Genomic DNA, 13925 nt, shown 5'->3' on the forward strand with positions numbered 1-13925 from the left:
TAAGTTATCTCATACCTTATCCACTTGAAAAGTTCAATAAATTTATAAGAATTGTAACTAGATTGAGAAAGATGGAGAAGAAAATGTTGTGGAGATTTTTTTCATGATATTGTAATTTTGTGCAGATTTTTGGGGGGAATTTCCTTGGGCACAAAATATCACTGATTTTATTCCAAAAACTGTAATCCATTGTCCCTTGCAATTTACTATTCATATGCTACATGAAAATAGCAGATTTCATTTATACTTATCAGGTTTAGGTTTTTAGCAGCAACATAGATCTTTTGCTAATAAAATATAGTCATACACCATTTGACAATAATGGGCTAACATAATTATCTCTTCATCAATTGCTCCATTAGTTCATTCATTATATATTATTAGAGTCATCATTAGACCAGGAATGAATTTATGTTATTACAATTAAATAAATTTGGGTTTTGACCTAAGTACAGGAAAAAGAGACCATATTATGATTTTGATCTCTCAGGAAAGCAAGCAGTAAGTGGATAATAATGCAGGATATATTTTCAGTTTGACCCAAATTTAAAGATAACTGTAGGATTAAGTAACTTAATGGAGAAACCACATTTATCTCAGATATGGCAACAGACATGTGGACAACATTTTCGGGGGAAAAGTCTATCATCTACAACCACTAAGAGTTCATAGAGTAGTTAGTTGAGTGCTTTACTGGCTGTCTACCATTCTTTAGATGTCCTCTGCTAAATTTGAATATTTATCATTATAAATGAAATTTATTGACATTTAGTTTTTCATTCTTATCTATAGCTGAATTAATTCTATCCCATAAAAATCAACTTGACTACAAGATGAGAGACCCAGAAAGGCTGGGGAGAAGGGAAAAGAGACTCCTATTTCCAAAATGACTGAAACAGAGGTAAGAAGGTACAGAGCAAATACTATTTACTTAATTGTGAAAATTCCTGTCCTGGAATTATTTACAAAGAATGGGAGGTTTTTCTCTGGTAGACCACAATTAGCAGAGAAATGTGTCAGTCTTCCTTAGGGAGACTTCACGACTCCAGAGCCAGCAGGATCTAACTATAATCTGACCCTATTAATGTACCTGAAGAAGGAATATGTCCATGAAAGAGTAAGCTAAGAAGCGCTGAAAAAGGACAACTATGGACAAATTTAGGCAACATTCAAAGGAACTAGTCCAGAGGAGTCTTGACTAAGCACAAGGGAATGCAATGGTTTTAAGACAAAGCTGTCCTTAGAGCAGATCAGAGTGTCCTGGCTTCCTTAGCATCACACAACAGCTTCAAATTTGTTCTGAGGTTCGGAGAAGTTAAGCAAACCACTTTGAGTCAGTCATTTGTTCCTTAAGTCAGGATTTACAACATGAGTCCAATTGGCTATGAACCAAATCCCACAATAAGTATATGTTGAGGCTACCTATGCTTACGTATCTCAGGTGATTCATTTATCTATAAAGAATGAACACAGTGTAAATGCTATAATTTTTAAAATCTGGTTATTCACATAACCTGTTCTAAGGAAACTTTAATATACATCTGAACAAAATTATCTATCTGTTGAAGATATATATGTGGCTCCAATCAAGGCCATTTTGCTCCTTCCGATCTGAAGGTCAAAATCTGCACTGTGTAACATTAAAAGCAGACAGACCTTTGAAAATGGAGCTTCCCAGGTGGTTCAGTGGTAAAGAACCTGCCTGCCAATGCAGGAGACATGGTTGGAACCCTGCATTAGGAAGATCCCCTGGAGAAGGAAATGGCAACCCACTCCAGTATTCTTGCCCGGAGAATCCCATGGACAAAGGAGCCTGGTGGGCTCTGTGGGGTCATAAAGAGTTGGACAGGACTTAGTGACTGAACAACTACTTTCAGTCTTCAAAGTGACAACTTTGAAGACTTCTGCAAGCTCTTGAAGAGGCAGCAAATTTAACTGGGTGGAGCTGGGGACGGGGGAAGGGAGGGCATGCCTTTCTCCAGCACATTCTAAGCCTGCTTCCCCTAGGCATCTTTCTCCTCTGAGGCCACTCACTGCAGCAGCTGCTCACGCACTCACCCATGAAGCAACTATTTACTGAGAATTTACTGTGCTCCAGGCGTTCAGGCTACATCAGTGGTCCTCACCCTCTCTTCTGTCTTCAGTCCACATATCTCTTCACCCATTCTTCAACCAATAAGATGTTTACATCACAGAAACTGCAGTTTCTTACCATTTCTAATATAAGCCTACTCAGTTCCTTTGTCTTCTTCCAAATTAATTTTTGTTTAGTTACCCTGATCAGCACAGCAAAGAGCTCCCAAGACCACATCAGGGCAAAGAGGGAATTCTGAGAAGACGAGGAGGGTGGGAGAGCTATGGAAACTTAAAGCATGCACAAACTTAAAACTTGCACAAATAACGTGTCTGTATTATGCTCTACCAGATTTCCAGACATACTCCCTGCACCCTCAAAGCTCTGCTTTGAGTGATGAATGTATGAACAGACAACTAAAATTGGCTATAATTGGATATAATAGAACATATTTTTCTCTGCAACTTGGAACTCTTTAAAGAGCCTATAAAGAAAGTAGGCCCAGAAACAATCATTTGGAGAGAATCGATTTTCATGAGCTTTGGATCGTAACAAAGAATACTATTATAATACATGCTTAACTATCTATAATTTTCATCAAATACTTTCTCACAAAATATCCTCTTGAATCTTACTGTTGAGCTTAGATTTAGTATGACTTTAGAAATTGTTTTGTATGTAGAAAGTAGATGTTTGCAAAAGTAAATAGCACAATGTTTTTTTTTCATTCACTAAGCATCCCAAATTTTCATTTACCCACATCTTATCAAATATTTATCTTAGTAGAAGTTATTAACCGGTATAACATGTCATTATGAAGAATTTCAGGAGAAATTTCCCTTCAGTTATTTTTTTGTGATTGGATGCAAAACTGTACTGTAGCTACACTTCCAGGACCCACTCACCTGTCAAACAGCTCTCCTCCTGTGACGAGTTCTAAGACCAGACTGATTTCTGTAGGGGTTTCAAATATTTCTTTAAGTTTTATCTGGGAAAAGATATAAAAAATCACAAATTTTTTATCTTCATCCTTAGGAAATCGTTAAAACTATGGTTACGACAGCTCCTTATTCTAGTCGCAGGCAGTCATCTGTCACTCTCTGGTTGTTTTTTATCAGTGACCTCATGTGTTCAAAGATCCTTTTGAACTTTTATATTTCCCCTTTTGATAGCTAAAGATAGCTGCCCTAGAAGTGCTTCCTAAATTTTGCCAAATCATCCAAATGTTTGAATTTCAACTGAATTAAAAAAAACAAACCAGAGGCAAACAAAACTTCCTAAACCATTTGAAACCATCATGACTGGTAGAGATGCGAATGTTTCTTTTTCTCAGAACAGGACTTCAATTAGGGGTCTGAGACAGAATGGACCAGGTTAAATTCTATCAGCACAGAAAGGGAATCCCTTAACAGCTAAAGAGTTGCTGGTAGATAAAAGAACACTCAGAAAAGTAACAGAGATAGTGATTTGACTGATCATAACAGGGTTTTCATGATATTCAGATAATCCATCCAATTTTGGATACTTTCCTTCTGAGAATCAAGTGACCAGGACTGGCATATATATTTGAGGAAAATTTCATATTGACTTCTCTTTGAAAGAAATAAGATAGATAATGTAAAGTGGTGACTGTATATGGCAAATTTTGTTAATTGCTTACCCAAAGCCCTTCTCTCCCTACTTTACTGCAAACAGAACTCTTGTTTAGGGAAGCAAGGTACCTAGTCTCAAATTATGGATTATGGTTAATCTAAGCCATTTATGATAACCCAGGTCCTTAATTTTCCAGTCTTCGTGCAGGTTAGGGTGATTGTGTGACCAGCTTTGGCCAGTAAAATCTGAAGAGAATTCTGCAACTGGAAATTTTGGAAAAGCATTTATGCTTCTCATCAGACTCTGCTGGTTAAACCTTTCCACTCCCTTCTGCCTTGAACACAGACCTGGAGACTTGTGAAGACTGTACAGCAGCCATTTTAGGGCCACGAGGGAGAAACATGGAGGTGAAAGCTGCTCCCTGAAGACGGGAAAGCGGGAGCCCCCTAGGGGTACAGTGGCTAAGGGGCCTCCCTGAGAGCTCAGCTGGTAAAGAACCTGCCTGCAATGCAGGAGACCCAGTTCGATTCCTGGGTTGGGAAGAAACTCTGGAGAAGGGATAGGCTACCCACTCCAGTATTCTTGGGCTTCCCTGGTGGGTCAGATGGTAAGAATCCGCCTGCAATGAGGAAGACCTGGGTTGGATCCTTGGGTTGGAAAGATCCCCTGGAGGAGCCTGGCAGGCTACAGTCCACGGGGTCACAGAGTCACACACGACTGTGACTAAGCACACACAGCACAGTGGCTGAGACTCCATGCTTCCAATGCAGGGGGCGGGGGGAGGGGTGGGTTAGATCCCAAGTTGGGATCAGGAAAAAGGACAAAAGATGGGAGAACCAATGGATGGGTCTTGGATGACATCACTGAGGAGCTATTTGCTAACAACTGCCTACCTTCTGATTTCTCGTAAGAAAAATATTTGTTTAGACCAGCATATTCAAGTTTTCTGACTGAATTGCTAACTAATAAACAACTTGTAAGCACTTTGCCTTGAGCCGAAGCATGCTGGTCATCCTCTGAGACACCACAAATTTCTCAGTGAAATGAATAAAATATTTTAAGTAACTGGCTCACTTTATAAAAACAAGTTATGGCCCAGAAAATGATTTTGTTCTTTTCATTTCACTGGCTTAAGGAAGCTTCCCCCAGCCCTTCTTTCCCTTGGTGCCTTTATCTGGATATAGCCTAGAGCAGAGCTTCAGAGCACGTTTTATTTTCCCCATTCAAGCACGTTATTTATTTTAATCTTTGCATTATTTCTGAAGCAAATACTCTCTCACAGGAGACTCAAATGACTTTGGAAAGCAAAGCATTTTCTTCACAGGCATTTTCAGCAACGGCGTATTAATAAGATAGGCACACAAAAGGAAAAAGCCTGTGTTTTATTAGAGTGAAAAAAAGCTCTCCAATTTCAGTTATCCTTTTATGCATGAAAATAATGATGGTATATATTGCTGGTCTGCCCATTTTGAAACTCTTTCAAGGGGTATTATTCTTAAGATTTATTCAGTTAAAGAATTGAAAGACAAGATCAGATAAGGACAAGAATTAGGCCAAGGTGGCTACTTACTAGTGGTGAAAGAAGGAGTTCTTATCATCAGAATGGACAGTAAAGAACAAAAATCTCTTTCGGTTACTTTGCAGATTATTTGAAATAGTAGGCTAAAAACCACTTACAATGTTTGGATGTGAGAGGCGAAGAAGAACTCCTATCTCAGTTCTTACGATTTTTTTGTCCACCTAAAAGGCAAAATGAGAGAAAATGAAAGATACTCCCACCTTAGAATCTCTTCATTGTAGCAGAGAATCAGAAATAGCAATAACCACCTGGATGAATCAGGTCAATGGCAGAGGTGAATTTCTAAGCTTTTTTCTTATATGTTACCTTCTTCCCTTTCTGCCCAGCTGCATGTCTTTCCCCTCTGCTTCAGACATGAAGGGAACTCGCTAATAAGGGTCACAACTCATCAGATCCTTTAGGTGGCTCCTCTGCTGTCAAAAGTCATCCCTATCACCACTCAGGCACAAGTGCTTCTCAACCTATTCCTCCTCTTTCTCTTCCTTTCTTTTAAAAGCCTTGATTCAAACGCATTGGAGCTGTCAGTCACTTCACTTGCTTGTTTCCCACAGAAGTGAGTGTATAACCCGGCCTGACCAGTCAGAAGACTCGCTCTCCAGCCAAAGTGACTGAGTCAGAGAATCAACAGATCAAGTCATCATAGTCAGGCCTCCCCCGACATTTTACTCAAATAATCAACAAAGCGTTCTCTTTTCCTCTGAAATTGGGAGAGAAAAAGAGGATGGAGTCTGCCACTACCAGGGACTGTTACTGATGCCGTTTGGAGACCACGTCCCTGAAAACAGAGCCGACGCTGCTAAAGAGGAAGAGTGGGTACTGCTGACAGTGTGACCCACTGGGTTCAGTTGCCCACAAGCGAGTCTGCCCTCTGAGCTTTCTCACTGTGTAAGCTACTGAGTCTCCTCTTCTACTGAAACTAGCTGGAGCTGCTTGATGCCTAGTGATGGAAGCTGAAGGAAAGTAGGGGGTCTAAGGAAATAGCAACTCTATATGCAAGACTGGAGTACAGGTTTGGATAAAGCAGTTCCTCAGACCTATGTGTTTTCTGGGATGGAAGAGGGTATACAGCTTTCATCACATTCTCCAAATATCTCAGGCAGAGGAAAGTTTACAAATCTGAGCCATTTGAAAAAAAGAAAACGTGCTCCTTGGAACCAGGGGAGTCAAGGACCTCTCGTGAATGTATATGTAATGAATGCATGCCACATAGTAAGGGTTTAATACAGCTTTGTATGTACTCAGGTTCCTATTAAACAATGCCAGGCATATGAAAAAAAAAAAACAGATAAAAACAATCTTTTTCAGAGGAAGATTATAATCTAATTTTGGGCATAAAACTCCTCTATAAGATGCCATAAGAAGAACATAAGCTGTAAACAAGTTTTGTTTTAAAAATTTCATTGTTCAATGGAGAATTATTTTTCTATGAGTCAAAATATTGCTATCACTCAGTGGGCTGAAGTTATTAGCCATGAAAAGTCACACTATTGTTAAAATAAAGTGAAGAAAGTCTTGCTTGAGTGTGCACAGGCGATGCTAGTGTGATGTGTGTGGGCTGCTGGTGGCCACTCGGTGACCTGGGAGCCCGACCCATGGCATGTAGACAGCATGGTTTGGGGGTGATGTGGTGTTAGAGGAAAATGCTATACGAGTTCTTTTACCTAGTGAAAAAAATCATGTATTTCATGAAAATTTGCTATTGAACAAAAGACATCCTACTTGCATCAGATGGGAGATCTCTGACAGAGAGAGGCATTGCTAAAGCAGGCAGACACTGACAGATTTCTTCCAAAGAGCTCTTGGCTCACACTCCATTTCAGCTCTGCAGATGCTATTGAGGAAAATCTCCATATACATGATAATTTTTTAATTATTTTAAAAATTTAACATTTTTTCTAGCTTTGCTAAGGCATAATTGATATACAAAAACCCACACATAATCAATGTATACAATGTGGTGAATCTGGACACAAGTTCCCATCACCATGATCAAGGTAATAAATACATCCATCACCTCCAGAAGTTTCCCATGTCCCTTTGTTGTGTGTGTGGGGGGCGTTAAGAATGCTCAATGTGAAATCTACCCTCTTGACAAATTTTTAAGCGAACAATACCTTACTGTTAACTATAGGCGCTGTGTTTAGAGTAGCTCTCTGGACCTTACTGACCTTGTATAACCTGATACCCACTGAGCAACAACTCCCCACCCACTCCTCACCCATCCCTAGGAAGCACAAGCCTGCCCTCTGCTTCTGAGTCTGACGATTTTAGATGTCTCACACAGGAAGAATTCATCCAATGAATATTGATTTTTTTAATCACTATCTTCTCCATAGGACAAACTGAATTTCCTCACTAATACAAATATATATATATATATATATTTCTTTTCATTACTGTGTGATGTTTAAAAAAGTTTCAGAACATGTGTCTCTAAATTAAGATTTGTTAACAATCGAACCTATTTTTCTTATTACACATTTAGTGTTCACATAATACAAGGTTTTCTTCCTTGTTTTCATAATTTTTGATCCATTTCAGATAAGTATCAGAGATATCCTTTAACTTTTTTTCACATGATATAGTAAAATCTTTTAATACCAATGTGAATTTTAAGCAAATCTATTTATTTTAATTAATTTATTTTAATTGGAGGCTAATTATTTTACAATACTGTGGTGGTTTTATCATGTTATGTCAACACATTAAATGTTGGGATGCCTTCAAAAATTAGTTCTTTGAAAATTACCTAAACTCTGGAAATATTCATAACAGATTAGATTATTTGGAATAACATTCTTCTAATGTAGTTGTTTGTTTTTAATTCAGAATTAATTTTCTTTAAAGTTAATTTTGCAAAGGGTCATTATTTTCCCACTATACTTAAGATTAGTAGCTCTCAAAGTATGGTTGGAGGACCCTTCTGGGTCCCCAAGACTCTTTTCAAGGCGTATAACAGACTTGCCCTCTTCCAACTACACATCCGGGTGAGACTAGATATTTTTTTCTTGAAACAAAACAAATTGAGTGCAGAAGCGGTTGAGAATTAAACTGTCTTCTATTGAGCCAGATAATAAAGAGACTTACAAAATAATGCCACTCTTCTAAGTATTTTTATCTTTTGGAAAATAAACTTATTTTTCACTGTAAATATTATTTACGTTAAAATATGCTAGAACTGGATTTATTACTCTTATAGCTTTAGTTACTACTTAAAGTTCTTTCATCTCTTATAGAGACTCTCCGTCTCTAATACAGTAGATGTGTGTGTGTGTGCTCGGCTGCTCAGTCACGTCTGACTCTTTTGTCACCCGGGGACTGCAGCCCACCAGCCTCCTCCATCCATGCATTTTCCAGGCAAGAATACTGGAGTGGGTTGTCATTTCCTCCTCCAGGGGGTCAAACCCACATCTCCTGAGTCTCCCACACTGCAGGTGGGTTCTTTCCCATTGTGTCAGTAAATGTGTATAGCTATTTGGGATTCTCAGTGAGTTAGAGAGTAGAAAGGGCTTCTACAGCCCACAAGTTTGAGAACCACTACTCCAGAAACCTTAACATTACACATCTGAAAGCAGAAACTAGAAAAAAACTGTAGTAATAATCGAAATGAAAGAAGGATGTGAATACCGTCTCCTCCCTGCTCGCCTGAATGCTGCAGCCCAGACTGAATGCAGGTCATGACTCAAGTGGAGGCCAGGAAGAATCCTAGAAAGAGGAAGCTAGAGAAAACTGGGGTGTGTAAAGTCATCAGTCCAGAGAGTAAACCGAGTGAGAAGCCTGGACTAAGGCCAAGGTGAGGACAACTGAGGGATCCAGCAGGAATGAAGCTGAAAGGGAGAAGCAAACAAGACAGGAGACAGTCAGACGGCTGAGAAGCCAAGGACAAAGCAATCGAGGTCAGAACATCTTTCCCACAGAGATTAGCTGAGAGTCACTTGTCACCTTTTTAAAACACAGTCTAGAGGCCCCCAGGCAGCTAAACCATAGGGGTGGTTCCCCCGAAGGTGCCGCGGCTGGGCGGCCACACGGGGTGCATCCTGACAGCCGTTTCACCTGATGTCTCCCCAGTGTGTCTCCTGTTCCAGATGATATTGCTGCCTTCCCATTTCTGACTTCCCTTCCAAACACCTGGGCAGGGCCTTCCCAGGTGCCAGCACAGGGGGTACGGCTCATCCCCTGCCCCACGTGCTGCAGGGCAGCAGAGTCCACGGCCCCAACCACTGAGCCCACCTGCCCAGAGCCCGGGGTCTGCAACCAGAGAGGCCCCCATGATGAGCGGCCCACACACCACAGCCAGAGGGCAGTGCCCGCTCGCACCAGAGACAGCCCGTGCACAGCAGTGCGGACGCAGTGCGGTCAGGAATAGGAGGAGGGCGGGTTAGGAGAGGGTCTGAGCGCTGGCACGGCCATTCAGAGCCAGTGCTATGTTTCCAAGAACACAACTGTCAAGCAAGCCACAAAAGTGGGCAGCTACCTGAACAGTCAGTACTGCCACTTGAGATTAGCTTCAAGAGCCCCCATAATTTGCATCTTTCAGAAGCATCCACAGATGGCTTTAACAAATCAACAACAACACTGTTATACAGGAGTTTTGTCCAATCATGGTTCACTCTTGAGTTTTTAATCTGAAAACCCACACAACATACCTTCACTATGTACAAAATAACTTGGAGAAAGATAGGTTTTAATTGCCAACAATTTTCTATTATAAAAATACACATTACGTATATACACAAAAATTAAATACACAAGAAAATTCTAACTTTAGCTTCCCAGAGAACAAACATAAGGTGAGGATTAACATTCAGGCTTTTATTTGGAATGTGCACCCCCAAAGCAGTGAGAGTGAGGAAAAAGGGAAGTGCAGCGAGGTAAGAGACGACAGAGCACGGTCAGCCACTGCTGCACTGAGCTGCAAGGACTCACAGGTCACGGGGCGGCTGCACCCATCTGCCTTCCCTAACAGTCCTTCCCCAGAGGAGTGGTCGCCTTGAAGCTCAGGGGACGGTGGGGAGAGAGGAACTTCCTCCTGTTTCCCACTGGCCAGTTTTGGCCCCAAGGCGTTAATTCTGTATACCTCTGGGTTCCATCTGTAGTCTCGGGCAGGCACTCGTGATGCCGTATTGCTCTTCATCAGGTGTCATATCTCATTTGGATTTAGAAGTGGCTGGAGGAGTCAGAAAGTTAAAGTGTGTGTCTAGGTGGGCCTCTGTGTGTGCAGCTGGTGGGCAGTCCAGCCCTCCCTGGTTTGAAGACAGTTTGGCACAAGGGATCTGGGAGGCCCAAGGGCGTTCGGCCCAGTCACGGTGACTTCTGAGTGTTAATCCATCACAGGAAAATCAGACTGACTGCAGTGGGGCCAGAGCTGCTTGCCCAATTTACTGTATTTTACTGCCCATCAGAAAGAGCTTTTCTTCCATTTACATTCTTTGTGCAATTTACTAGCTGCCAATGTGACACTGATAATCTTAGATGGCTTGGGCACATGCAAAGCCTTGTTTTAGCTTCCCCATGTGATGACCGCAAAGAGCTGGACATGACTGAATGACTGAACTGAACTGAACTATCTGAACTATCTTAAACAGTCAAAGAAATATATCTTTCCATCATCATAAAATCATTTGTACAGTTTTAAAACTTCATGGAAATCAAGATTCCTCAATATTGAAAGAAATCCCAACTTTGCTTTTCGCCTCCATGGAGGGAGAGAGAGAAATGGGTAAGAGGTACAGTTCCAGAGTAACATCAGAGGAGGAGGCTCCACCATCGGAACAGCTGATCAAACATGGGCCCTTCACTGAGACACACAGCAAATATACTCCTATACTGGGATTTGGAAGGCTAAGGGAAAAAAGAAGGAAGAATTGAAAAATAAGTGAAGAAGAAAGTACTGAAGAATTAAGGAGGAAGAAAAAGGAACACCAGTTTCTGCACATGAACATAATGGATAGAGACACAAGGGTGAAGTAACTGGAAAAGGGGAGTAACCGCACCCCAGATATCTCTGGCCTTGACCCTCCCATCTCAGACGGGGTCGAGATCCAGATTCCGGAACTCCCAATACTCTGGACAAGTTGGTTCCTGCTCTGCTTCTTCTAGGAGTCAGTCAAGTAAAGCAGCATCTCCACATAAAACGCTCAGTCTCATCTTATCTTCTTTGCAGGGATGCAGATCATAAGTCTTATTTTGTCTCTGTTATTTCTTTGACTTTTTAGGCTCATTTTTGGTTTTAACAATGACCAGAGAACATGATGTGAAGTACAGAACTGTGCTCTTCAGACTCTTTGTGAAAAGAGACAAAATACAAATTATTAATGGGAAATAAGCATAAAAATATCTTTAACTTTTCCCAACTCTTTTCTGCACAGTTTCTGCTTAATTTAGCATCCTGTTTTCAGACATATCAACAAGTACATGTTGGCACTAACATGCTTGGTGAAATGACTTGACAACAGGAGCTTTGTTAAAGTCAAGAATGACAGTTTTAGCCTACAATGATTTGAAAGCCAAGATTTGCTACTTGAAATGCATAAACCAAATGTGAGACACATAAAATATTGAGGTTTTCCTACATGAAGCTATTATCTCCGAACTTTGGCCAAGTCTGATTATTCCTTTATCTTCTTCATCTAACAGAAACCTGGGCATCTCACGACTACCTTAGTGTGAAGGGTGACTGCCTGGTGAAGAATGATACTGCCATTTACTGAGACGGTGAAGACTGGAGAGAAGCAGGTTTAGAAGGTGCAAGTAACAGCACGGCCCTGCCCACTGTGCTGGACTCGCCCACTGTTCACCCCCTTGGACTGTTGCTGGTGCATGTGTGCTCAGCTGCTTAGTCGTGTGGACTCTTTGAGACCCTCTGGACTATAGCCCACCAGACTCCTCTGTCCCTGGAATTCTCCAGCCAAGAATACTGGAGTAGGTTGCCATTTCCTACTCCAGGGGATCTTCCTAACCCAGGGATCGAACCCATGTCTCCTGCATCTCCTGCACTGGCAGGTGGATTCTTTACCACTGAGCCATCTACTGTAGCTCACTGATCATCAAATTGATCTTTGAAGAATCAAAGATCGTCTCCACTTCTGAGCCCTTCCATTTTGCACTTGATAGTCTTTTGCCTTGAATGTTCTTCTCCAAGATATTTCAGCATGACTTTGGACTCAGAGGAGAATGGAAGGGGCAGCGGTGCAGAGGAGGTGAGGGCTCAGCGGCGGGGGCTCAGCGGTAGGGGCTGTGAGGAGCCACAGACATGGCGGGGCTGGGCAGAAAGAAGACCTAAGTGGCAGAGGAGCCAATCTCCTATTTCACACTTAACAAGACTAGTCTAATGCCAATCTGGCTCTAATCAGCATGAGAAGACAAACTAATAAAGCTCAAATACGCTTGGTTTTGAGAACTGTGAAACAATGTATTTTGGTAGTTCTCTGACGGCTGCCTCCTACTCTGCATTCTCTGCAATATTTGGGAGAACGAAATGGAGGAAAGCGGAGCTTTCCAATGGAGGAGGATCCTGAGGATCTGAACTGAATTTATGCTAGACAAAAATGCCCCTCAGGACCTCAGCCCAGAAAAAAAGACACGTGACTTTCAGAACGTGAAACCTCTGTACATCATGTAGGTTCAGAAGAGAGCAGCTCTTCCAAGGGAGGCTACCTCTTCTCCTTCATTCTTAAAGTCTAAAATATGAGCCTTCCTGCTTGCAGATGCTAGAAACCCTTTCACAGGGAGCAGGCTTTTACTTTACAGTGAATGAAGCAGGCTTAAAATATTCCTGGGAGACATAACAAGCTGAACAAAGCTTATACAGAAGATTTGACTGACACCAGACTTTCTTTAGAAACAGATTTAACAGAGGGAGAGAAAAATGGGAAAAGAACATGATATATAAAGTGGAAAGGACTTTACATACCTCTTTCTGGAGAAGGGGTACTCACTCCAGTATTCTGGCCTAGAGAATTCCAAGGACTGTATAGTCCATGGGGTTGCAAAGAGTCACAACTGAGTGACTTTCACTTTCATTTTTCTCCTATTTCATCTCTGTATCTCTCCCTGGCATTAAGAATACATAGGGGTTACCCTCATTTAATATGTCTTAACTTATATGCAGAGTACATCATGAGAAACGCTGGACTGGAAGAAACACAAGCTGGAATCAAGATTGCCGGGAGAAATCTCAATAACCTCAGATATGCAGATGACACCACCCTTATGGCAGACAGTGAAGAGGAACTAAAAAGCCTCTTGATGAAAGTGAAAGTGGAAAGTGAAAAGGTTGGCTTAAAGCTCAACATTCAGAAAATGAAGATCATGGCATCTGGTCCCATCACTTCATGGGAAATAGATGGGGAAACAGCGGAAACAGTGTCAGACTTTATTTTTCTGGGCTCCAAAATCACTGCAGATGGTGATTGCAGCCATGAAATTAAAAGACGCTTACTCCTTGGAAGGAAAGTTATGACCAACCTAGATAGCATATTCAAAAGCAGAGACATTACTTTGCCAACAAAGGTTCATCTAGTCAAGGCTATGGTTTTTCCTGTAGTCATGTATGGATGTGAGAGTTGGACTGTGAAGAAGGCTGAGCGCCGAAGAATTGATGCTTTTGAACTGTGATGTTGGAGAAGACTCTTCAGAGTCCCTTGGACTGCAAGCAGATCCAACCAGTCCATTCTGAAG

The 13925-nt window shown here is 41.4% G+C and overlaps 1 protein-coding gene across 1 annotated transcript in view; it reads right to left on the reverse strand.

Moving 5' to 3' along the window:
- The window catches only part of CAMK4 (calcium/calmodulin-dependent protein kinase IV), a 175788-nt gene that overhangs the window by 115350 nt on the left and 46513 nt on the right, over window positions 1-13925 (reverse strand). Inside the window, exons 3-4 of the mRNA XM_010846144.1 lie at window positions 5345-5407; window positions 2980-3062 (exon numbers count right to left, since the gene is read on the reverse strand). Coding sequence (XP_010844446.1) covers window positions 2980-3062; window positions 5345-5407 — 146 coding nt within the window. The remainder of the gene's footprint in view (window positions 1-2979; window positions 3063-5344; window positions 5408-13925) is intronic.

The sequence above is a fragment of the Bison bison genome, unplaced genomic scaffold, assembly GCF_000754665.1.
Source record: "Bison bison bison isolate TAMUID 2011002044 unplaced genomic scaffold, Bison_UMD1.0 scf7180017864231, whole genome shotgun sequence".
NCBI lineage: Eukaryota > Metazoa > Chordata > Mammalia > Artiodactyla > Bovidae > Bison > Bison bison.